The 24,954-nt window shown below is 38.4% G+C and overlaps 1 protein-coding gene across 1 annotated transcript in view; it reads left to right on the forward strand.

Annotated features, from left to right (window-relative positions):
• The window catches only part of Col6a6 (collagen type VI alpha 6 chain), a 114,322-nt gene that overhangs the window by 32,309 nt on the left and 57,059 nt on the right, over nucleotides 1-24,954 (forward strand). The window contains exons 17-20 of the mRNA XM_005326999.4: nucleotides 552-614; nucleotides 7,917-7,982; nucleotides 9,337-9,390; nucleotides 16,343-16,378. Coding sequence (XP_005327056.3) covers nucleotides 552-614; nucleotides 7,917-7,982; nucleotides 9,337-9,390; nucleotides 16,343-16,378 — 219 coding nt within the window. The remainder of the gene's footprint in view (nucleotides 1-551; nucleotides 615-7,916; nucleotides 7,983-9,336; nucleotides 9,391-16,342; nucleotides 16,379-24,954) is intronic.

Below are 24,954 nucleotides of genomic sequence, written 5' to 3' on the forward strand. Positions count from 1 at the left end.
GCACACAGCTTTAATCTCAAGGACTCAGGAGCCTGAGGCAGGAGGATTGCAAGTTCAAGGCCAGCCTCTACAATTTAGAGAGACCTTGTCTCAAAATAAAAAAAGAAAAAGAAAGAAAGAAAGAAAGAAAGAAAGAAAGAAAGAAAGAAAGAAAGAAAGAAAGAAAGAAAGAAAGAAAGAAAGAGCTGAGTTTGGAGTGCTGTGATAAAGTTCCCCTGGGCTAAATTATCAGTCCAAAGAAAAAGAGAGAAAGAGAGAGAGAATAAATAATACTTAGCTCATAGAATACTCATAACAACTAAAAGGATGACAAAAGTATCTGGAACACAGAGCTCACCACTGTGACAAATAATCAAGTTCACTACTAAGTTATTTATGCCCCAGAACTTTTTTTGGGAGGGCGTGATCTTTTTTTTCAAATTTAGAAATAACCTGAGCAGAAAAATAGTGAATTATTCACAGCAGGAAGAAGATTAGCTCTTTGTTTATATTTTTATTGATTTCATTAAAATTTCTCATCTTGTCCTTATTCTGACTTGTATCCACTTTAGGGAAGCCCAGGAAAGAGAGGCGCTTCTGGTGACCGTGGACCAAAGGGCCTTCGAGGAGATCCGGTAAGACCTGTGCTGTGTGGGCTTGTGGACTGTTTTAGGACTGGTCCCACAGGCCTTTCTGATAAGGAGAGATGTTTCCTTTCTACGATGCAATAGCAATCCTGAGTTTTAAATACCAACTATTGTAATTATGGAATTTTAAAAGCAGATATCAGTGCAAGGTCTTTTTCATATTCTTGTGTGGCAGAGAGATGAAGGGATCCCAGTGCGTTCCACTATCTTCCTTTTGAATGCCTGAAAATATGGACAGAAACAAACCCATTTCTCTCTTTCTTTCTATTCTCCAAGACTCTTTCTCAATTGAGAATAGGAACCTCATTTCCAGGAATCCAAGGCAAATCTGGCAAAACTTTTGACACTAAGTTTAGAGATCTGCAGAGCCAGCTCAGCATGTTTATTATATAAGTTTTAACATCAAAAGGGTTACTGTGAGAAAATTTCTTCAAAACAAGCAGAACTAAGGTCACCGGTATAAGCAGCCCAATTATAATTATCAGCTTGCAGCTCTACTTTTCTACCCCCGGGCAGTTGGTGTCTGAACTTCAAGGTCAAAAACTGGTAGTCCTGTAGCTGGCTCAGAACCTCCTTTTGAACAGGGCATCGCTATAGCAACTGGGCAGTCTCCATGGACATCTTCACACCGGGGGTTTTCAGAAGAAGCACCACTTCTGTTCCAGGATAGCTCAAGGACCAAAATTCAGTCACCATTCCCAACAAAAAAGGTGCCTGCTCTCACAGGGACACAATCCAGTAGAGAAAGCATGACCCCCACACACACAGACACACACCAATGCAGGTTGGTGTCTGCATTGAACATCATCAGTACTATAGAACTTTCATTGCCCGCTCAAGTACATCTCTAAAACCTTAATGGACTCAGACTTAGGTTTATTTTTAAATATCTGCTCAACTTTCTGTTGAATTGTCACATACTTCAGAAAAATGTCCACCTATAAATGCACGGCTTGACGAATGTGAAGATGCCTAGTTACCTCCTAGGTAAGGAAAGGAAACATACCAGCATCCCAGAGGTCTCCCTCGGGCCTGCTCCAGTCACGACCCACCCTTCCTAGATCGTGACCCTCCTAGCCCCATACATTAGCTTTACCTGTTCTGGAACTTTATATAAACAGGATCACTTGGTGTCTACTCTTCCGTTTCTGGCTTCTTTTGCTCTACTTTATGCTTGTGAGTTTCCTTCATGTTGCATCTAACATTAGTTCATTCACCCTTTTTTGTATAGTGTTCCATTGTGAGAATATGATTTATTTGTGTATTCTATCATTGATAGATACTTGGGCTGTTTCCAGTTGTTGCTATTATAGAGTGTGTTGCAGTAGATGCTATTGTACAGGTTTTTGGGGTACACTTTTGTACGCTTTCTATTGACTATCTACTTTAGGAGTGGAATTTCTGGATCATAACACGGATGCCTATATTCAGTCTAAATCTTTATAATCAGTTTTCAAAATTGTTCACCCTGATTTACACTCCTACTAGCAATGTATGAGAAGTGTGCTACACACCCAAAATGGCTACAATTTATAAAACGTGGTACTACCAACTGCTGATAGAATGGAGTCAACTGGGAATTTTATGTGACTTTTTCTTTAACGTGTCCTCCTTAAGTATATAATGCCTTGCTCACAGGAATAATTTGGTGAAATATACATACTGACAAATGTTAATGTTAGGTGCACTTTAAAGATGAGTTTACTTATAAAGCAGAGGAATTTGCACTTGATGACAACATTGTTCACTGAATGACATCTTCTGATAATGGTCTGGTGACCCAAGAGTTTTGCAGACACAACTGCAAAGTATCTAATTTAGAACAGGAAAATATCCACAAAAAAGGGTAATAAGGAACAGTAGTCTAAACAGGTGGACAATTCAATTATCTATATATAATGATCAGAAATTCATTTGAGATATTGATACACACTTTCCATAGACTTTGATTAGAATTTCTCTTTGTCTATTATTTTTTTTATTTCCTACATACATGACAATAGTGGAATGCATTACAATCATAATTATCCATTCAAAGCACAATTTTTCCTAACTCTGTATATAAAGTATGTTCACACCAAATTATGCCATTATACATGAGCTCTCTTATTATTATTATTTTTTGCATTACAATTCTTAATAAACCTTTATTTTTTATCATATAATGTTTTTTAATTAATTTTTTAAATTTATATATGACAGCAAAATGCATTACAATTATTATTACATATAGAATACAATTTTTCATATCTCTGGTTGTATACAAAGTATATTCACACCAATTTGTGTCTTCATACATGTACTTTGGATAATAATAATCATCACATTCCACCATTATATTTAACCACATGCCCTCTCCCTTCCCCTCCCACCTCTCTGCCCTATCGAGAGTTCGTCTATTCCTCCCATGCTCCTTCTCCCTACCCCACTATGAACGAGCCTCCTTATATCAGAGAAAACATTTGGATTTGGTTTTTGTGGATTGGCTAACCTCACTTAGCATTATCTTCTCTAACTCCATCCATTTTCCTGCAAGTGCCATGATTTTATTGCTGAGTAATATTCCATTGTGTACGTATGCCACATTTTTTAATCCATTCATCTGTTGAAGGGCATCTAGGTTGGTTCCACAGTTTAGCTACTGTGAATTGTGCTGCTGTAAATATTGATATGGCTGAGTCCCTGTAGTATGCTGTTTATAAGTCCTTTGGGTGTAGACCAAGGAGAGGGATATCTGGGTCAAATGGTGGTTGCATTCCCAGTTTTCCAAAGAATCCCCATACTGCTTTCCATATTGGCTGCACCAATTTGCAATCCCACCAGCAGTGTATGAGTGTTCATCCCCTTCATATAATGTTTTAAAAAGAAACTGGATAATGTAAAATAATTCATTTTATTTTTAAAAAACATTCTCTTACTTCAAAATGACTGTAAACTCAACCCATCAGAGTTTCTGTGACGTACTGTTAGTCAACAGTACTAAGTTCAGATGGCTTTTCAAAACAGAACAATTCTTCCCACCCACTTGGAATATGCATCTCAAATTTAAAACAACTCTCTGTGCTTTTTTTGTTGTTATTCTACTTAGTTGTACATGAATGCATTTCAATTCATAGTACACAAATGGAGCACAACATTTCAATTCTCTGGTTATACACGGTGTACAGACGCAGAATTTGTGCAGTCATACAAGTACCTTGGGTCATAATGTCCATCTCATTTTATCATCTTTCCTACCTTCATAACCCATCTCCACCCTCCTCTTTGCCAATCCAAAGATCCTCTGTTCTTCCCATGCCCTCCCTCATTATAGATCAGCATGTATTAATCAGAGAAAACATTCGGCTTTTAGTGTTTGGAGATTGGCTTACTTCGTTTAGCATAATATACTCCAACACCATACATTTACCTGCAAATGCCGTAATTTTATTCTTTTAATGCTGAGTAATATTCCATAATGTGTGTACACCACAATATCTTTAACCATTCATCTATTGATGGGCATCTAGGTTGGTTCCACAGTCTAGCTATTGCGAATTGAGCTGCTATAAACATTGATGTGGCTGCGTCACTAAAGTATGCTGTTTTTGAGTCCTTTGGGTAAAAACTGAGGAGTGAGATAGCTGGATCAAATGGTGGTTTCCACCATGCGGCCAGCGCAATGGTTTCATTAATGAGGTTCTTGGCATAAAAGTTAGCTAGCAGAGATCGAAATAAAACACACAGACTCAGTTACCTTATTTCTATTGCCAGGTCCCAGACGGCTCCCCTCTCTGGTTCCCACCTCTAACCGCCCAGCAGGGCAGCAAGGATTACTCAGGGCTAGCAGGAGAGAGAGAGGGAGCACGCCAGGGAGTAGCCTTTTATTGGGGAACAAGAAATTCAGGGGAGAATTCCATCCAATAAAGGTTGAGGGGGGGGGCCCAACTCCAAGGTCAGGGTCAGTGATTGGGCCCCCGGGGTCAGTGGTCAGTCACACCCCCACACGGACGGGTTCTCATCAGGAGAGAACCGGGAAAGTTCCGACACAGCCAGAACGCCTCAGACCCAAACCGGGAGTCGCCCAGTCACGTGTGAGAATGGCTCCCCACAGGTGGTTCCATTCCAGTTTTCCAAAGATGCTCCATACCGCTTTCCATACTGGTTGCACCAATTTGCAGTCCCACCAGCGATGTATGAGTGTGCCTTTTCCCCCACATCCTTGCCAACACTTATTGTTGTTTGTATTCTTGATAACTGCCATTCTAGAACTGGGTTGAGATGAAATCTTAGAGTAGTTTTGATTGGCATTTCTTTAATACTAAAGATGTTGAATACTTTTTCATATATTTGTTGCTCGCATGTATATCTTCTTTTGAGAAGTGTCTGTTTAGTTCCTTAGCCCATTTATTTATTGGGTTATTTGTTTATTGGTATTAAGTTCTTTGAGTTCTTTATATATCCTGAGATCAGTGCTCTATCTGATTTACATGTGGTTAAAATTTTCTCCCATACTGTAGGCTCTCTCTTCACCTCAAGGAAACTGAAGAAGCTTTTCAGTTTGAGTTCATCACATTTACTGATGCGTAATTTTATTCCTTGCACTGTAGGAGTCTTGTTAAGGAAGTCAGGGCCTAATCTGACATGATGAAGATTTGGACCTACTTTTTCTCCTATTAGGAGCAGGGTCTCTGGTCTAATTCCTTGGTCCTTGATCCATTTTGAGTTGAGTTTTGTGCATGGTGAGAGAAAGAGGTTTAATTTCATTTTGCTACACATGGATTTCCAGTTCTCCCAACACCATTTGTTGAAGAGGCTATCCTTTCTCCAATGTATGTTTTTGGTGTCTTTGTCTAGTATGAGATAACTGTTTTTATGTGGGTTGGTCTCTGTGTCTTCTATTCTGTACTATTATCAACATGTCTATTTTAGTGATAATACTATGTTGTTTTTGTTACTTTTGCTCTGTAGTATAGTTTAAGGTCTGGTATTGTGATGTCTCCTGCTTCACTTTTCATGCTACGGATTGCTTTGACTATTCTAGGTCTCTTATTTTTCCAAATGAACTTCATGATTGCTTTTGTAGTTCTATGGAGAATGTCATTGGAATTTTAATAGGAATTGCATTAAATTTGTATAACAATTTGGGTAGTATGGTCATTTTTACAATATTAATTATGCCTATCTGAGAGCATGGGAGATCTTTCCATCTTCTAAGGTCTTCTTCAATTTCCTTCTTTAGTGTTCAGTAGTTTTCATTGTAGAGGTCTTTCACCTCTTTTGTTAGATTGGTTCCCAAGTATTTGGATGCCCTCTTTCACTACTTCTATTCAACATAGTCCTTGACATTCTATCTAGAGAAATTGGACAAACAAAATAAATTAAAGGGATTACAGATAGGAAAAGAAGAATCAAACTATCACTATTTTATTTAGAAGATCCAAAAAATATTCCACCAGAAAACTTCTAGAACTAATACATAAGTGATGAATCCACTGTAAGAGAAATCAGGAAAACTACTCCATTCAAAATAGCCTCAAAAAATATAAAATACTTGGGAATAAATCTCTGTGCTTTTTTATACATGTGGTTTTAGTGGGTTGCTATTTCAGGAAGAATTCAGGAGAACAAAATCAAGACAGAAAAAATAGAATACACATATGATCAGATTATTCACAGGAATGCATGCAAATGACACATATTCCTGAAAACCTGAGCTTATGCAGATTGAATTTGTGATCAGAGGAAAGCTCATTTGGCTGATTGGAGTTTCCCATTTTGACAGGAAGATTTTTTTTTAATTTCCAGTAATGCTGGGGGTGGGGGAACTGAGCTAAATCTTTTACCTGATCTACAGAGTCTAGTAAGTCTAGAATTTTAATCATTTGACAATATTCTTAGAAGCCCATGTTTAATCATAAGTTTCTGTTAAATGGTATTTTTTATCCATTTGCATACATCATGAAAAGACTAAATTTATTCATGTTCACATCAGCCAAACTATTTATCTATATGTAATTGAGGTTGTTTGTTCTATTAAATATACTAGTGTGTAATTCTTTTCTATCATTTCAATCAAATCCTGTAGAATTGAACTACAATAAGGGGCTTGTGTGTCCAGTGGAACAAAATTCTGAACTTTTCCTTCCTTTTTTCTCACTCGCTATATTTGTTAAAATACAATTTTCCACCTTTATCTTTTAGGTATATCTGCTTAGAGAATTTAAGAGTCAAATACTTAAACCTAAAGGGGGGGAAATTAAAATGTAGAAAATAATCTTTGGTTTTGGTAGGTAACTGAGATAAATTTTTTCTTATGTACATTTTAGTTATATAGGTTATATAAAATAAACTCCAGATTTATCATTTTCACCCTATTAGCCTACAGGCTCTGTAAGTATAAAAACTGTTTACAAAGTATCTGGAGCAATGATATGTCCCTGTTGGTGATGGCAAATTACTTATTGATTGATGAAGGTAATTTGGGATGCTATCAGCTGAACATCCCGGCAGCTGGCACTCAGCAGGACTGGATAATTATTGTCCCCTTTCAATTTATAAGAGCATCGACTGAATTGATTGGCTCAATTGATTGTCTCAGCATCACAGAACTCTGTCTGTAGTCCTTAAATCCAAGTTAGAAAGCCTTCAGTTTGCCTGCTAAGGATAACATCCCATAATGTATGCCTACCCAAGTTCCTACTTGAATGTTTGCATGAACATTGAAAAAAAAACCCTCAACATTCCAGAATTTCCTGGAAACCAAAAAAGTAGGGCTAAGCATGTGGGGATAGTATGTGGGGGGCAGCCGGGCATCCAGGAAGAAAAAGGAGAGGAGTGGCAGGTATAGACTTCAGCATCCAGCAGTCTGCTTACATTATTATGGTGGAACCCATCAGGAGCAGTTGCCTTCTCTCCAGAGAAGAGGAGAGCAAAGTCTACCGATTCTCAAGTATAAATTTACACCACAAGAAAAAGGAAATGTGAAGAGAAGGAGTAGCAAGAAGGGAAACCTAGGATAAGAGTTGACTTCCACCTGAGTCATGTCACCCTTCTTTGCCTGGGCTGTGCCTTCTGTGGTGAGCTCTTAATTTCCACCCACACACTCACCTTAGGTTTCCATTCTCTTTCTGCTAAAACCAAAGAAAACACATGGAAGCCATTTGTCATTGCAACCTCTCTGCTTTCAAATGGATTGGGCTTCTCATGTCAACTTTTTGAGGGATGCCAAAATGTGTTGTAGAGAAGTTACATTCTTAAGAAGAAATAATTCAAAAACCTATGAATTTTTCTTTTTTTTTTTTCTTTCAGGGAATTCCTGGATTTGACATTTACATAGAAGGACCCAAGGGCTTGAAAGGAGAACGTGGAAGACAAGTAATTATGTGGGCTTTTGAAAGGAAACTTATAAAATGATGATGGGACAACAGTGAGACTCAAGGTCAAGTAATAGAATATGAAATGCCTGATAAAGAATTTGAAATCAGATTGAATATACTTGGTGCAGGAAAAACCATTGTTAGGAACGGTAATGTCTTTTACTCCTGCTCATCAGCTTCCCTGGGATTGGAAGAACATTCTCTTCTAAATCTGATGTGATTGCTTCACCAAGCTGTATCCTTGAGGTCTCTATTCATGAATACAAACATCTAACTGTAACTGAAAATGTAGGGTTAGCTGATTTCGAGAACAATGACAGCAATAAAACCGTGCAAGCGAAAGAGCTTTAGGCCTTCCCAGAATTCAGAGGACATATCCTCTAAAGATTTGATTTAAAAAAAAAAGACCTGGTAGATTTATGTGGCCTATACACCCAAGGCAAATCTCTTTGGATTGATCTCATGAAATCTCACTGTTTGTTCTGTCATAACCTGTTTTTCAAGATTTTCTTCTTAAATAATTATCTGAAAAATGTCCCTGATACCTTTTTTTTTTTTTTTTTTTTTACTGGAGATTGAGCCTGGGGCACTTCACCACTGAGCGACATCCCTTTTTTGAGGCAGGGTCTTTCGATGTTGCTAAGGCTGGTCTCAAACTTGTGATTCTCCTGCTTAGCCCCCAGGTTGCTAGGATTATAGACATGCACCATTCCTCTTGATAAGAAAGTTCCCTTGATAACTTCAGCTAGGGAAGAAGTCTGATAGGCAGAACTTTTTGATTTGGAGACGACCTACTTTTTGGAAGTTCTATTCCTTACTAACTTTGTGACTTTGGACCACTTTCTGTAAGCCTCAATTTTTTCATCTGCAGAATAGTTTGAATAGCCTACTTTTGTATTTTCTAGGCTTGTAAATTATACTGTAGTTTTGCATCTTGGGAAGACTTGTGAGTATCATGAGGTTTTATTCAGGTTTGTAGCTTTGTGTTAAGCTACAAAGGTGAGCCAAAGAAGAAATCCAAACCAGTTGCAGATGTCCCTGGTATATAGCATGCTTCATCGTGCTGATGGTGGGAGTAGCTTGATTTGAATACTCTGATGTGTATCCGGATACAAGTTAGACTGGTGATGAACAGGTAAAGCCTTGTCATCAGTGTTTTGTCCTGCTGGTCCTTGTCACCCACATGGAGATGTGATGTATGACCACTGGAACTTAATGCCACATTCCAAAGGGAGGTAGCTTTCTCGCTGGTTCGAACACATCTGTTCTCCCTAGAGTACAAGCTGATGTTAAGCAGGAACTGTGTCAGCGCTGGGCAATTGCCTTCACATGTTTATCTGTTCTTTTAACAGGGTAGAAGAGGCTGGCCAGGACCCCCTGGAACACCAGGCTCCAGAAGAAAGACAGTAAGTGTCCTAGACAAGGAGACCCCTGGCTCCAGAGCTTACATTGTCATTGAAGGTTACGGACAATTCTGTCTCACGTGCTTTTAGTCATGACTATGGCTGATTGTGGGGATAGAGGGAATGGTTGCACTGAGTCTCACTATCTTGGGGGCCTGAATTAGGATATTGCTCAGAATAAGACTGATGAAGGACTTGGGAGAGCCTCTTAAACTGGAGAGGAAAGTATGGATGCAGGAGAAATTGCCATCAGGAGAGACTACCCAAGGAGGGGGGAGCCTCCAACTAGTGGGGGTCAACATTTAGTCTACTTCAAGGCTAACTGTGATTGCAAGGGATGTCTTTTCAAAGTCCAAAGGCCATTCCTTTTCCAAATTTTAAACTATATAGTAAGTCTGGAAAAAATGAAAGAAAAGCAGCCCTGGTTTAGGTATATCTCTGAGAGTTAGTTTAGTTCTTATGGAACCCTTTGTGGGTATCTTTTTTTTTTCATTGTTTTATTTTGTTGGGTTTTTTAAAATGAATACTTAAAAATTCTTTTTTTCTGTGCTTGACTACTTAGAAAAGCACAGAGATTATAAAAGAAAGTCTTTATCCAATAAGCAATAATTTAAATGAAATTTACATGGACACCTGCATCAGTCTAAATTAAACCTATTTTATCTCATTTTGCAACATTTTCTTTTCATTCTTTGGTTATCCAATCTCTCCAAGTTCACTCGCCTCCCCTTCTCCCCCCCAAAAAATGTTTTAAAATTGAGCACAAAGAAAAAGTAGTTGAGGATGTTGCATTTATTACATTTTACTTTCTGAGCAGAAGTGGTTCATAGAGCTAGCTATTAGACTCCATCAAAAAAAATATATCTTTGTGTCTTGAAGCCTACCCATCTTCTTTGCAAGGGAGAGGAAATGGAAGGAAGAACTGAGATTACATTTAAAATGGGCAGAATTGGATTGCTGGGAAAGCACTTCAGTAACGCTGTTTTAATGCGTATAAAGAAATGCATTTGCTATTCATTTCACTTTCTAAAAGGGTGTAGGCTGCTTACATACCCTTGGAAAATATTTTCAATTTAAAGACTATCATCCAGGAAATCCTGGCATGTGAGAGTGTGCATTTATTGTTTTATAGCCTCTAGAGACTAATGCAGTGTCGCCAAGTCATATTGAAACCACAACTGCTAAGAAATACGGCCCCTCGTTGAGTTGCAGATTTCAGCCACGTTCACAGGAGTTAGAAGCAGGAATTCCAGTTCAAAAAACAGCAAAGCAAAGGTGTTTTTTAACATGATTGCTCTTCTGTGCAACTCACCCCAAAGAAATTCAAATTAGAGAAACAAACAGGACCACAGCTTCAGACCACAAAGGATGGCAAATACCAGCCAACTACTTTAAAATCTGTACCCTAATGAGGAAGGATTTGGAGAGTTAACACACATCTACTTACATCTGATAAGCTGGGATCAGATTTCTCTAAAAGTAACTGGCACTGTGCATAAAGCACTGGTGAACAAAACCCAGAGGCACTGTGGTTTGAGAGGAACACAATTAGCACAAACACAATTAGCAGAGGAAGAAGGATAAGGATGAGAAAGTGAAAAAGAGCCCATCTGTATTATCTATAAATCCAGCCAAGGCCCATGGAGGCTGCAAACAATGAGGTCAGAGGAAACAGTGCCTATTACAGCACAGAGAGACCAGGACTTTAGGGGCTTCCTGTGAGTTCCATGAATCTCTTCAATGCCAAAAGCTGGGAGGAAGATGTAGCTCTAAGGTAAAATAAATAAAGTTTTGATAAGAAAGTGTTTGAGACAGCAGCAAATCTATATCAAAGCTACTGGCTCAATCTCATCTACACACCTCCCCGTAAATTCTGCAGTCAACAGGTGCTCCTATTCAAAGATGGCTAAAGGTCAGCAATACTGTTAATTCTTTTATGAATTAATCAGATCATTAATCATCAGCAGCTGCATAGGAGAGAAGAAAAATCATTACCAACAGGTAAATAAACCCTGATTAGAAGAGGGATGATTCAAGGAAAAAGTACAACTCTGGCAAATAGTTCTTCAAAGTCTCAAAGAAATGAAAACAACATTATTGCTTTAAAAAATTTTTTCTAAGAATTGACAAGACAATAGGAAGGGAGAGAAGCAAACTGGTCATGCTTAGGGGCTGTGGAAGGACAAAATGGAGCCCTCTACAATATAGTAGAAAGGTGACCGCTTGATTTGTCATTCCACTTTCGTTTTTTCCTTCTATTCAAGTAAAATGTAATGTTTTAATTAAATTTAAATGTAATATTTTAATTTAAAATAACATGAAGAGTGTGATCCCTCTTTAATGCAAAGTACCACTATTTAGAATTTATGCATGGAGAATTTGTGATGATTTTAAAAGGCTTATTCTGTGTACTTTCTCTATTTAAATATCTAAAAATCAGCATATATCATTTTTATAGTATCAAAAAATACTTTTATTTTTTTCATTAGGAGAACTTTCATTGGATACCATTTCCTTTTTCCTTTTTCTTTCTTTTCTGTTTTGTGTTCTTTTTTATTTGATCTAAAAAGATATATAATGACAGTAGAGTGCATTTTGACATACTATATATACATAGAGTATAATTTAGTCTAATTAGGATCCTATTATTATGGTTGTACATGATGTAGAGTTTCACTGGTCATATTCATATATGAACATAGGAAAATTATGTTGATTGATTCCACTGTCTTTCCTAATCCTATCCCCTATCCCTTCCTTTCATTCTCCTTTGTCTGATTCACTGAACTTCTATTGCTTTAAATAGATATTTCTGCCAGGCACAGTGGCACACCCCTATAATCCCAGCAACTCAGGAGGCTGAGGCAGGAGATTCACAAGTTCAAGGCTAGCCTCAGCAATTTAGCGAGATCCTAAGCAACTGTAGTGAGACCCTGTCTCAAAAGTAAAAGTAAAAACTTAAAAAAGGCTTGGAGGTGTGGCTTAGTGGTAAAATGCCTGTGGGTTCAATACCCAGTATAAATCAATCAAAAAATTAATTAATAAATAAACATTTCCTTTTGGTAAAAATTGTCTTTTTATTTTCCATATTTCTATTGGTACATTGCAAGTTGTACATAATGGAGAGATTTGTTATTACATATTTATACATGTACACAAAATAACAATATAATTTGCCCAATATCATTCCCCAGTATTTCTCTTTTCCCTCTTAGTTCCTTTCTTCTACTCTTCTGATCTCCCTTTGATTTTTCATTATTATTTTAGGAAGAAGAAAGATCTATACCATTCACTGCAAAACTGTGAAATATAACCAGGCTGGGGATATAGCTCAGTAATATAATGCTTTTGAGCACACACAAGGCCCTGGGTTCAATCCCCAGCACTACAAACAAAATTATTTTAAATGTAGGTTGATAATGAGCATTCAGGACTTCACAGTGCACTAAGATCCTGCTGTTCCAGTAAGTGATTGGAGGATGGCCAATAGCGGGATGTGGCATGAAGGGCCACCATTGAACTGATTTAACGTTTATCCATTCAACAAACATTTATTTAGCATCTACAATGCACCAGCAATTCTACTAACTACCAGAGATATAAAGACAAATAGGAGGTGATCTTCGCTCTCAAGGAACTCAGAACCACGTTGAAAAGCCTGATTTCTCAGCTCCAGTCCTATTGGCTTTTGTTGAATCACCCCTCATGTTGGGCTCTGTTGGAGGTTAATGTCACCACTGACCTCTACTCACTATGTGCCAGTATTACCTCTGACTTGTGACAACAAAAGTTTCTCCTGACTTTACTAAATCCTTCCTGGGGAAGGGAGCTAAGCACCTGCCATTCAGTTGAGAACTCTTGATGTTGAGGGAGTCTACTTAATTATTACCATAGTTGCCGCAGTCTGGCTGGGCACAATTCACGAGCCACTTGTCAAGCAGAAACGAACTTTATTTTTAGAACACACAAGCTGCACCACAGGAGCTCTTCAGGAATTCCCTCAGAGCCCAACTGCCACCACCGGCTTCCAGCGAGCCTCTCAACCCCCACTCCTCCCGCTCTTGAGGCCGATTGGCTGGGTCGCATGGGCGGAGCCAAAAGAGTCCCCCAATGAGCAGCTCCATGGTCTGAAAGGGTGGGGAAACAGCCCAATGAGCATCACCACAGAGGAGCCAATCAGCTGGCAGCTGGAAGTTTGCTGGGGCCACGGTGAGCCAATCAGCTGGAAGTTTGCTGGGGCCACTGTGAGCCAATCAGCTGGAAGTTTGCTGGGGCCCCTTCGGCTGTGACTCTCAACAATAGTTATATCAGGAGACTTGGCTGGACTGGGACCTGAGAGGCAAGGAAGAAGGACCAGAGACAGAAAGCAGCAATGCAGGGGCGTAGGTGGGGTTGGCTCTTTCTGAACCATACTTTGCTTGCTGAGAATTAGAAGAGATTCTTGTGCCAGGGCTAATGAGAAGCAACTGTAGCCTCAAACCAAAGCATGTCTTCATTCCTGTTCAGTCCAGAGGGCTATTAGTTATGCTTGTCCCTTTCCAGTCTTCTTGGCCCTACTATACAGTCCTCTGGTACAGTTCAGCCTCATTGCAAACCAGTAAGAATCTGCCAGTAAGATTCAATATTGTGATGTTTCACCATCTTGCTTTATTCCCGGTGATTCTCTGTCCCAAATTAGTCCACACCTATCTAGGAAACTGGGTCCTGGAAACATTCAGGAAGCCAGACTGAGGAATTCAGGGGCTAAGTATCCTGTACGGGGTCCTCTTCTTCTCAGGTTCTTTCTTGATGTGCTCACTCACTTTGGCTTCAAATATAAGTCCATTTTTGTGGATGTTACCAGAACTCTACCCGCCCTTGGGCAAACCACTGGGACGTATTGAGATTTCATCTTTCATTTACAAAACATTTGCAAAATCATGTTTTAACCTATTTCACTGTTTGTTTTCCTGTCTCTCCTATCTGCCAAAGTACCTCTCCCATGACTTTCAACTGGAGCTTAACCCCAAATAGCCATTAACAAAAGGGAGAGGCGATGACTTCTCAGTGTGTTCCCATTACTTGTGCAACTGGTGGATTAAAGTCTGTCTCCTTGGTTAGATTTAAAAACTCCTCACTAAGGACAGGAGTCAGAGCCTGCTCACCATGACCTAGCAGAGGCTTGGGAGGAGCAGGGACTCAATAAACATATGTTGCCATGACTCATTTTACTCAAGCCCTTTCAAAAGCTGAGCTTAAAGACACAAGAGAACAAATGTTCGTAGGTGATGTTTCAAACATGGTGACCATGAACCAGAGAAATACTTTTGAATGTGGACATCTGCTCTGTATTCCTTAAGGCATATCAGGAACTCTTTATTTTGCTGGAATACAAGGTTTATTTCAGTTCCTCCTACTGCAACTGGATGCATCCACCTAAAGCCTGGGTCTGACCAGAGACACTTCCTGCTCCATGAACCCGGTGGCTTCTGACGCACATTGTACCAACCCTTTACCCATCCTGCTACTTCCCTCTCTTTTCACACCTTGGACCCCAGTGGCCTTATTGTCTCCACCAAATACTTCATCACCTAGGCCATACCCTGCTCTGGAAAGACTTCTTACATCCCTAGGATGTGAGACTTCTACCTGTCCTTTTAAACCCATATCAAAAACCTCTTCCTCCAGAAAATTCTCCTGATTTGACAAACTGAATACAATTATTTCTTTGAAACTCATACTTACAACTTACCACCATTTATGACATTTTCCATGATTATCTCATAATATTTATCTACCTACAAAACCTAAACAACGAGAGTCTCTTGAGGTCAAAGATTGTGCATATCTGTATGATAGTTATGCTCCTCTGGTACCCATTTCATGTAATTTAAAGAATAGCAGATATTTTGTCTGAATGGAAGTATCTACTTGTTGAAGTTTTTAGTAGATATATATTTTTTCTGAATGAAACTGAAGTGAATTGAATTGGAACAGACAAAACCCTTGTGCTGAAGTAGTAGAAACAGCTTGTTATCCTCCCTCTGACAGAATTTAAACTTTGTCTCAGGATGACTCACCAATACTTAAAAGAAATGCAACTCACAGCCTTGTTTCTCAAATAACAATAGGCTTTAGAATATGATTAGCAGAATTTAAAGCCTGCAGTACTGGCCTCTCCAAGAACATTTCAAATTTCCATCAAGATAATGTCATCTGATGTTTACTGAATTTTGTAAACCCTGGATGTGAGTTTTGCTAGACCCTTAGTGAGTTAGACAAAAAAAAAATGTTATTGTCTCTTGACTTGCTGATTGATGAGAAACTGATATGGAATATACCCATACTCCTAACCCTACATAGAGTAAGAAATCCACTTGATTATAAAGTACCATTATTTTGGTTGGATATTCTATTAATATACTGAAGTAAGTAATTATTGAATTCTTGGTATATTACTTGGCTTCTAAAAAATAAAACAGTTTGAAAAAAAATAAAAATAAAACAGTTTGGCTATATTTAATTTCTGAACTTAATCTATTACAAAGTTCCTAAAGCCAATTCTCCCAGTTTTTCCTCTGGCCTCCTGCCTTTGGCTAATCCACTCCTGATTTCTGGCTTACTTGGACTAGCTTGGGGAAAAACAAAAAGAAATAAAATTCAAATCCATCAATTATACAGCTGGTGAACAGCTCAAGTAAAAAGTTTAGTGGAGGACAAACTATTGACCACAGCCTGTTCTCATAAGTATCTGTAGATATCAGTTGACTATGATTTCAATTACCTAGTGCCCTAGGATAGAAATTCAGAGTTGGCAACATGTTGCTTTCATGGTACAGTAATAATTGAATGTTTTAAGCACTGTGTGGGAACTATTATTTATGTTAGTGCCTCAAAGTTTCCATTACTAATTTAAATCATATATAAATAGCATATTTACTAAATTAAAAATATCCATTTTCCCCTCTTGTTTTAGGCATCTCATGGCCGAAGAGGACATACAGGCCCACAGGTAAGTGATTCTTTTTCTTAACTCCAAATTATCAATATTTTATGTCCAGTCAAGGACCTAGATAAAGGCTCTGTAGTCTCTTTCCAGCCAAAATGTCTTTTGCTTTCTGATAACATTGATTATGCCATAAAAATTTTGGAAAACTTTTAGGCTACAATTTCAAGAATTTAAATTTCAAAGTAAAATGAAAAGTTGAGCACTTTAGTTAAAAAAACATAAAAATTAATGATCAAAGACAGTATTTAGCCCAATTATTGTTAAGTTCAGAACTTTATTTGGATTTCAAGGAATCTCCATACTGCTTTCCAAATTGGCCACACCAATTTGCAGTCCTATCAGCAATGTACAAGTGTACCCTTTTCCCCACATCCTCGCCAGCACTTGTTGTTATTTGACTTCATAATGGTTGCCAATCTTCTGGAGTTAGATGGTATCTTAGGGTGGTTTTGATTTACATTTCTCTGACTGCTAGAGATGGTGAGCATTTTTTCAAGTACTTGTTGATTGTTTGTATGTCCTCCTCTGAGAAGTGTTTGTTCAGGTCCTTGGCCCATTTATTGATTGGGTTATTTGTTTTCTTATTGTTTAATTTTTTGAGTTCTTTGTATACTCTGGATATTAGGGCGCTATCTGAAGTGTGAGGAGTAAAAATTTGTTCCCAGGATGTAGGCTCCCTATTTACCTCTCTTATTGTTTCTCTTGCTGAGTAAAAAACTTTTTAGTTTGAGTGAGTCCCATTTGTTGATTCTTGTTTTTAACTCTTGTGCTATGGGTGTCCTATTAAGGAATTTGGAGCCTGATCCCACAGTATGTAGATTGGAGCCAACTTTTTTTCAGATAACTCAGTAAACAACCTTTCTTTTAGAGTTTTGTTCAATTAACTCTCAACCTTTACTTACAATTTGTAGAAACCCCATATAAATCAATAAAATACAATGAAATTTTAATACAAAGTGCATATTCTGAATATTTTGTTCAAAAAAATAGATCAAAAACCATATGATATCCCCTTTGCACATATTGGTGATATATTATACATGCTTTATGAGCCTATGATATTTCTCACTAGAGAAAAGAAGATTTTACTCATGAAATGAATAACTAAATTAAATTGTAGCAGATTTCTTTTCAGAAAACAGTAGTAGTAGTACATGCAGGTATAGAGGAAAAATAACTGTTCACCTAGAATTTTATACCTAACTAAACTATGAGTGAATGTAAAATAGACACTTTTAGACAGACAAGGAGAGTTTACACACACATACATACACACGCACACACAATTTGTTTTAGTCTGTTCCTGATGCTATAACAAAATGCCTTAAAATGGGTAATTTATAAACAACATAATTTTATTTCTTAAAGTTCTAGAGGCTAGGAAGTTCAAGATCAAGGCACCAGCAGATTCAATGTCTGGGGAAGGTTTGTTATTTCCTCTGCTTTTTGCCATACCCTTACATGGTGGAAGGAGCTTACTATTTCCTTGAGTCTCTTTTATAAAGTCTTTAATTCCATTCATAAGATTGGACTTCTTATGATGTAATTACCTCCCCAAAGCCCTGCTTCTTAGTATAATCAGTCATACGAAGGATTAAGCTTCTTTTTTTTTACTAGGTTTAAAGTTATTTTAATAGATTTATCTTATACTTTTCAAAAAATAATAAGTATAGATTTTTTTTTTTTTTGGTAACAAGAATTGAATCCAAGAATGCTTAAATACTGAGCCACATCTCCACCCTTTTATATATTTTGAGACAGGGACTTGCTTGCTAAGTTGCTTATGGCCTCGCCAGGTTGCTGAGGCTGACTTTGAATTTGCAATCCTCCTGCCTCAGTTTCCAGAGCCACTAGGATTACAGGCATGTGCCACCACACCTGGTACTGTGTGGAAGATCTTCAGTTCTGCCCCAGCCTCCTAAGCCTCTATTGTTCCAAACCGAGATTTAGTATAGAAATCTTAAAAATTAAAAGATGTAGAGAAAAATGCCCATTTGTAAAGCATTCATCTTCTTGGCACACACATATGTATCCACTAGTAAATCAGATGACCTCTATATAATTTATACATATATAATATTATAATATATATTTAAAAGTCTGCATCTATGCAAGAATACAAATGGTTTTTTTATTTTTTTTTATTTTTTTTTTATTGATTGTTCAAAACATTACAGAGCTCAAGACATATCATCTTTCATACATTCGACTCAATTGGGTTTTGAACTCCCCAAATACATAATACAGACTCACTTCTGTTACATACTCACATTTTTACATAATGGCATATTAGTGACTGTTGTATTCTGCTACCTTTCCTATCCTCTACTATCCCCCCTCCCCTCTCCTCCCCTCCCATCTTCCCTCTCTACCTCCTCTGCTGTTGTTCAATTCTCTCCCCTTTTTTCCCCCCCACCCCCTTGCCCCTCATAACCTCTTATAATTTTGTGTATCACTGAAGGTCTCCTACCATTTCCATATGTTTTCCCTTCTCTCTTCCTTTCTCTCCCCCCATTCGTCTTAGTTTACTGTTAGTCTTTTCCTCATGCTCTTCCTTCCTGTTCTATTCTTAGTGGCTCTCTTTATATCAAAGAAGACATTTGACATTTGTTTTTTAGGGCTTGGCTAGCTTCACTTAGCATAATCTGCTCTAATGCCATCCATTTCCCTGCAAATTCTATGATTTTCTCGTTTCTTAGTGCTGCATAATACTCCATTGTGTATAGCTGCCACAATTTTTTTATCCACTCATCTATTGAAGGGCATCTAGGTTGGTTCCACAGTCTAGCTATTGTGAATTGTGCTGCTATAATCATTGATGTGGCCGTATCCGTATAGTGTGCTCTTTTAAGGTCCTCAGGGAATAGTCCAAGAAGGGCAATAGCTGGGTCAAATGGTGGATCCATTCCCAGCTTTCCCAGGAATCTCCATACTGCTTTCCAAATTGGCCTCACCATTTTGCAGTCCCACCAGCAGTGAACAAGTGTGCCCTTTTCCCCACATCCTCGCCAACACTTATTGTTGTTTGACTTCATAATGGCTGCCAATCTTACAGGAGTGAAATGGTATCTTAGGGTGGTTTTGATTTGCATTTCTCTGATTGCTAGAGATGGTGAGCATTTTCTCATGTGCTTGTGGATTGATTGTATGTCCTCCTCTGAGAAGTGTCTGTTCAGGTCCTTGGCCCATTTGTTGATTGGATTATTTGTTATCTTATTGTTTAATTTTTTGAGTTCTTTGTACATTCTGGATATTAGGGCTCTATCTGAGGTGTGAGGGGTAAAAATTTGTTCCCAGGATGTAGGATCTCTATTTACCTCTTTTACTGTTTCTCTTGCTGAGAAAAAACTTTTTAGTTTAAGTAGATCCCATTTGTTTATTCTTGTCATTAACTCTTGGGCTACGGGCGTTCTATTAAGGAATTTGGAGCCCGACCCCACAATATGTAGATCGTAGCCAACTTTTCCTTCTATCAGACGCAGTGTCTCTGTTTTTATATCTAGCTCCTTGATCCATTTTGAGTTAACTTTTGTGGCTGGCGAGAGAAAGGGATTCAATTTCATTTTGTTGCATATGGATTTCCAATTTTCCCAGCACCATTTGTTGAAGATGCTATCCTTCCTCCATTGCATGTTTTTAGCCCCTTTATCAAATATAAGATAGTTGTAACTTTGTGGATTAGTCTCTGTGTCCTCTATTCTGTACCATTGGTCCACCTGCCTGTTTTGGTACCAGTACCATGCTGTTTTTGTTACTATTGCTTTGTAGTACAGTTTGAGCTCTGGTATCGATATACCTCCAGATTCACACTTCCTGCTTAGAATTGCTTTTGCTATTCTGGGTCTTTTGTTTTTCCATATGAATTTCATGATTGCTTTATCTATTTCTACAAGAAATGTCTTTGGGATTCTGATTGGCATCGCATTAAACCTGTAGAGAACTTTGGGTAATATCGCCATTTTGATGATGTTAGTTCTGCCTATCCATGAACAGGGTACATTTTTCCATCTTCTGAGATCTTCTTCTATCTCTCTCTTTAAGGTTCTGTAGTTTTCATTGTATAAATCTTTCACCTCTTTTGTTAGGTTGATTCCCAAGTATCTTATTTTCTTTGAGGATATTGTGAATGGAGTGGTTTTCCTTATTTCCATTTCAGAGGTTTTGTTGCTGATATACAGGAATGCCTTTGATTTGTGCGTGTTGATTTTATATCCTGCCACTTTGCTGAATTCATTTATTAACTCTAGCAGCTTCTTTGTAGATCCTTTTGGGTCTGTTAAGTAAATTATCATGTCATCTGCAAATAGCGATAATTTAATTTCTTCTTTTCCTATTTTTATGCCTTTAATTTCTTTTGTCTGTCTAATTGCTCTGGCTAGTACTTCGAGAACTAAATTGAATAGAAGTGGTGATAGAGGACATCCCTGTCTTGTTCCAGATTTTAGAGGGAATGCCTTCAGTTTTTCTCCGTTTAGGATGATGCTAGCCTGAGGTTTAGCATATATAGCTTTTACAATGTTGAGGTAAGTTCCTGATATCCCTAGTTTTTCTAATGTTTTGAACATAAAGGGATGTTGTATTTTGTCAAATGCTTTTTCTGCATCTATCGAGATGATCATATGGTTCTTGTCTTTAAGCCTATTGATGTGGTGAATAGCATGTATTGATTTCCGTATATTGAACCAGCCTTGCATCCCAGGGATGAATCCTACTTGATCATGGTGCACAAGTGTTCTAATATGTTTTTGTATTCGATTCGCCAGAATTTTATTGAGAATTTTTGCATCCAAGTTCATTAGAGATATTGGTCTGTAGTTTTCTTTCTTTGAAGTGTCTTTGTCTGGTTTTGGGATCAGGGTGATGTTGGCCTCATAGAATGAATTTGGAAGAGCTCCTTCTTTTTCTATTTCTTGAAATAGTTTGAAAAGTATTGGTATTAGTTCTTCTTTGAAGGTTTTGTAGAACTCCGCTGTATACCCATCAGGTCCAGGGCTTTTCTTGGTTGGTAGTCTTTTGATGGCTTCTTCTATTTCTTCCTTTGTTATTGGTCTGTTTAAATTGTGTGTGTCTTCCTGTCTCAATCTGGGCAAATCATATGCCTTAAGAAATTTATCGATATCCTCGCTATCTTCTATTTTATTAGAATATAGGGTTTCAAAATACTTTCTAATTATCTTCTGTATTTCTGTAGTGTCTGTTGTGATATTGCCTTTTTCATCCCGTATATTAGTAATTTGAGTTCTCTCTCTTCTTCTTTTTGTTAGCATAGCTAAGGGCTTGTCTATCTTATTTATTTTTTCAAAGAACCAACTTTTAGTTTTATCAATTTTTTCAATGGTTTTTTTTATTTCAATTTCGTTTATTTCTGCTCTAATTTTAATTATTTCTTGTCTTCTACTACAATTGCTGTTGTTTTGTTCTTCCTTTTCTAGGTTTTTGAGGTGTAGTGTGAGTTCATTTATTTGTTGGTTTTTTCTTTTTTTGATGAAAGAACTCCAGGATATGAATTTCCCTCTTAAAACTGCTTTCATTGTGTCCCATAGATTCCGGTATGTTGTGTCTGTATTATCATTTGACTCTAAGAATTTTTTTATCTCTTCCTTTATGTCTTCTGTAACCCATTGATCATTCAATAACATATTGTTCATTTTCCATGTGGTGTAGGATTTTTCCTTCCTTTTTTTATCATTGATTTCCAATTTCATTCCATTATGGTCAGATATGGTGCATGGTATTATCTCCACACTTTTATATTTACTAAGATTTGCCTTATGGCATAATATATGGTCTATTTTTGAGTAGGATCCATGTGCTGCTGAGAAGAACGTGTATCCACTTGATGATGGTTGGTATATTCTATATATGTCAGTTAGGTCTAGGTTATTGATTGTGCTGTTGAGTTCTATAGTTTCTTTATTCAGTTTTTGTCTAGAGGATCTGTCTAATGGCGAGAGCGCTGTGTTGAAGTCACCCATAATTATTGTGTTATGGTCTATTTGACTCTTGAACTTGAGGAGCGTTTGTTTTATGTAGATTGCAGCTCCATTGTTTGGTGCATACAAATTGATAATTGTTATGTCTTGTTGGTGGATGATCCCTTTTAACAGTATATAGTGTCCTTCTTTATCCTTCTTAATTAACTTAGGTTTGAAGTTGATTTTATTTGATATGAGTATGACCACTCCTGCTTGCTTCCGAGGGCCATGTGAGTGGTATGATTTTTCCCAACCTTTTACCTTCAGCCTGTGTATGTCTTTTCCTATCATATGAGTCTCCTGAAGGCAGCATATTGTTGGATTTGTTTTTTTGATCCAGGTTGCTAGCCTATGTCTCTTGATTGGTGAGTTTAGGCCATTAACATTTAAAGTTACAATTGAGATATGATTTGTACTTCCAGTCATGCTTCTTTATTTATTTATTTTAGTTTGGCTAGTTTTACTTTTTTGGTTATTTTCCTCCTCCTTTACTGAGATACCTCTTGTTGTTAGTTTTGGGCACTATTTTTCAACTCCTCTTCTTGTAGTATATTGCTCAGAATGCTTTGCAGTGCTGGTTTTCTTGCTGCAAATTCTTTTAGCTTTTGTTTATCGTGAAAGATTTTAATTTCGTTGTCAAATCTGAAGCTCAATTTTGCTGGATACAGTATTCTTGGTTGAAATCCATTATTTTTCAGCGTTTGAAATACATTGTTCCAGGATCTTCTCGCTTTCAAAGTCTGTGCTGAGAAATCAGTCGTTAACCTAATTGGTTTACCCCTGAATGTAATCTGTCTCTTTTCTCTGGTAGCTTTTAATATTCTCTCCTTGTCCTGTATGTTGGCTATCTTCATAATTATGTGTCTTGGAGTTGGTCTATTATAGTTTTGAATGTTTGGGGTCCTGTAGGCTTCCAGGATTTGGCAATCCATTCCATCTTTCATCTCTGGGAAGTTTTCTACAATTATTTCATTTAATATGCTGTCCATTCCTTTGGTTTGAATCTCTGTGCCTTCTTCTATCCCGATGACTCTCAAATTTGGTTTTTTAATGACATCCCATATCTCTTGAATAGATTGCTCATGGGATTTAAGCATCTTTTCTGTGTTGACTATACTCTTTTCAAGTTGATAAACCTTGTCTTCATTATCTGATGTTCTGACTTCTACTTGATCAAGTCTATTTGTAATATTCTCGTTTGAGTTTTTAATTTGGTTTATAGTTTCCTGCAATTCTAGGATTATAGTTTGATTCTTTTTTAAGATCTCTATCTCCTGGTAGAGCTCGTTCTTTGCCATTTGAATTTGTTTGTTTAATTCATTTTCAAAATATATTTTTATTGCTTGGACTTGCTGTCTCATGTCTTCTCTAATATTCCTTTCCATTTGAGTTAGGTATGCCTTGAGTTCTTTCCCTATCCCTGCTTCTGATGTTTCTATGTCCTCTTGTAGAATTAAGTTGTCTTGCATTGTTTGTACTCCTTTTTTCCCTTGTTTTCTCATGTTATCCCCGTTGCTTTCCAGCTCTATTTGATTGTCGTGTTTCTACTCTCTTCTATAGATTTGTTTTGGTTCTGTATTACTCTGATGCCTCTCCTTAGTGTTGTTAAACTATGCCTGCTGACGTGGATTCCACTGTGAAGGAAGATCCGACGTCCGAGCTCCAGTGACGACACTACTTTGCTATGACCGGCCCCAGTTCCTTGCCTGGGTGTCCTGATGAGGTGGTGTGACTGGACTGTCTCTGTTTGATTTCAGCTCCCAGTCGTGGCAGGCAGGCGGTCTCTAGCCGCCCAGTATCACAGGCCGCGGGCGGGTGATCAGTCACCTGCGGCCGGGTGTTCTCCTACCGCCCAGCTATGCGGGCAGTGGGTGAACTGTCACCGGCGGGCCTGCAATTTCCAGCTGCCCAGTCTCGAGGGCCTTGGCTCTAGCCTCCTGGTTTCTCCTGCTAGCCTTCTGTAGCCGCAGGGCAGGCCGCACGAATCAGTGGGCCTGGATCTCCGGGGTCCCACAGTTGGCAATTGGGATCCCAGGCACTCTGTCCTTTGGATTTTTCCTGCTTGCCCCACCCCCAGCTCTAGCTAGACAGGTTTCCTTTTGGCTGCAGATGGGTAGGGGGGGTTGCAGGTCAGGTGCCTCTAGTTCCCCCCTAGTCTTTATGCAGGCTCACTCTGATTCTCCCTCTCCCAGCAAGCCTAGGAGAGATTTTATGCGAGTTCCCGATGTATGGGGGATGGGCTGAGTGCCACACACCTGTTTTGTTGTTGAGATCTGTCGGAGAATGGCGGTGGATATATCAGCTGTTCAAGATGCTGACTGCTGATTCCCTTGGTGGAGTGTCCGATGTGGGGGATGGGACTGTACCGCTTCCTTCCCCGTCTAAACTCCCGTACTCAGCCCAGGGGGTCAGTGTGGGCTTGGCTGGCGGGATTCCACCTGATCGCAGCCGAGCCTCTCCCTGCTTGCTAATTAATCGCTTCCCTGGGGCGCCTCGCCTTCTGTAGCCGCAGGGCAGGCCACACGAATCAGTGGGCCTGGATCTCCGGGGTCCCACAGTTGGCAATTGGGATCCCAGGCACTCTGTCCTTTGGATTTTTCCTGC

This window comes from Ictidomys tridecemlineatus, chromosome 3 (assembly GCF_052094955.1).
Source record: "Ictidomys tridecemlineatus isolate mIctTri1 chromosome 3, mIctTri1.hap1, whole genome shotgun sequence".
NCBI lineage: Eukaryota > Metazoa > Chordata > Mammalia > Rodentia > Sciuridae > Ictidomys > Ictidomys tridecemlineatus.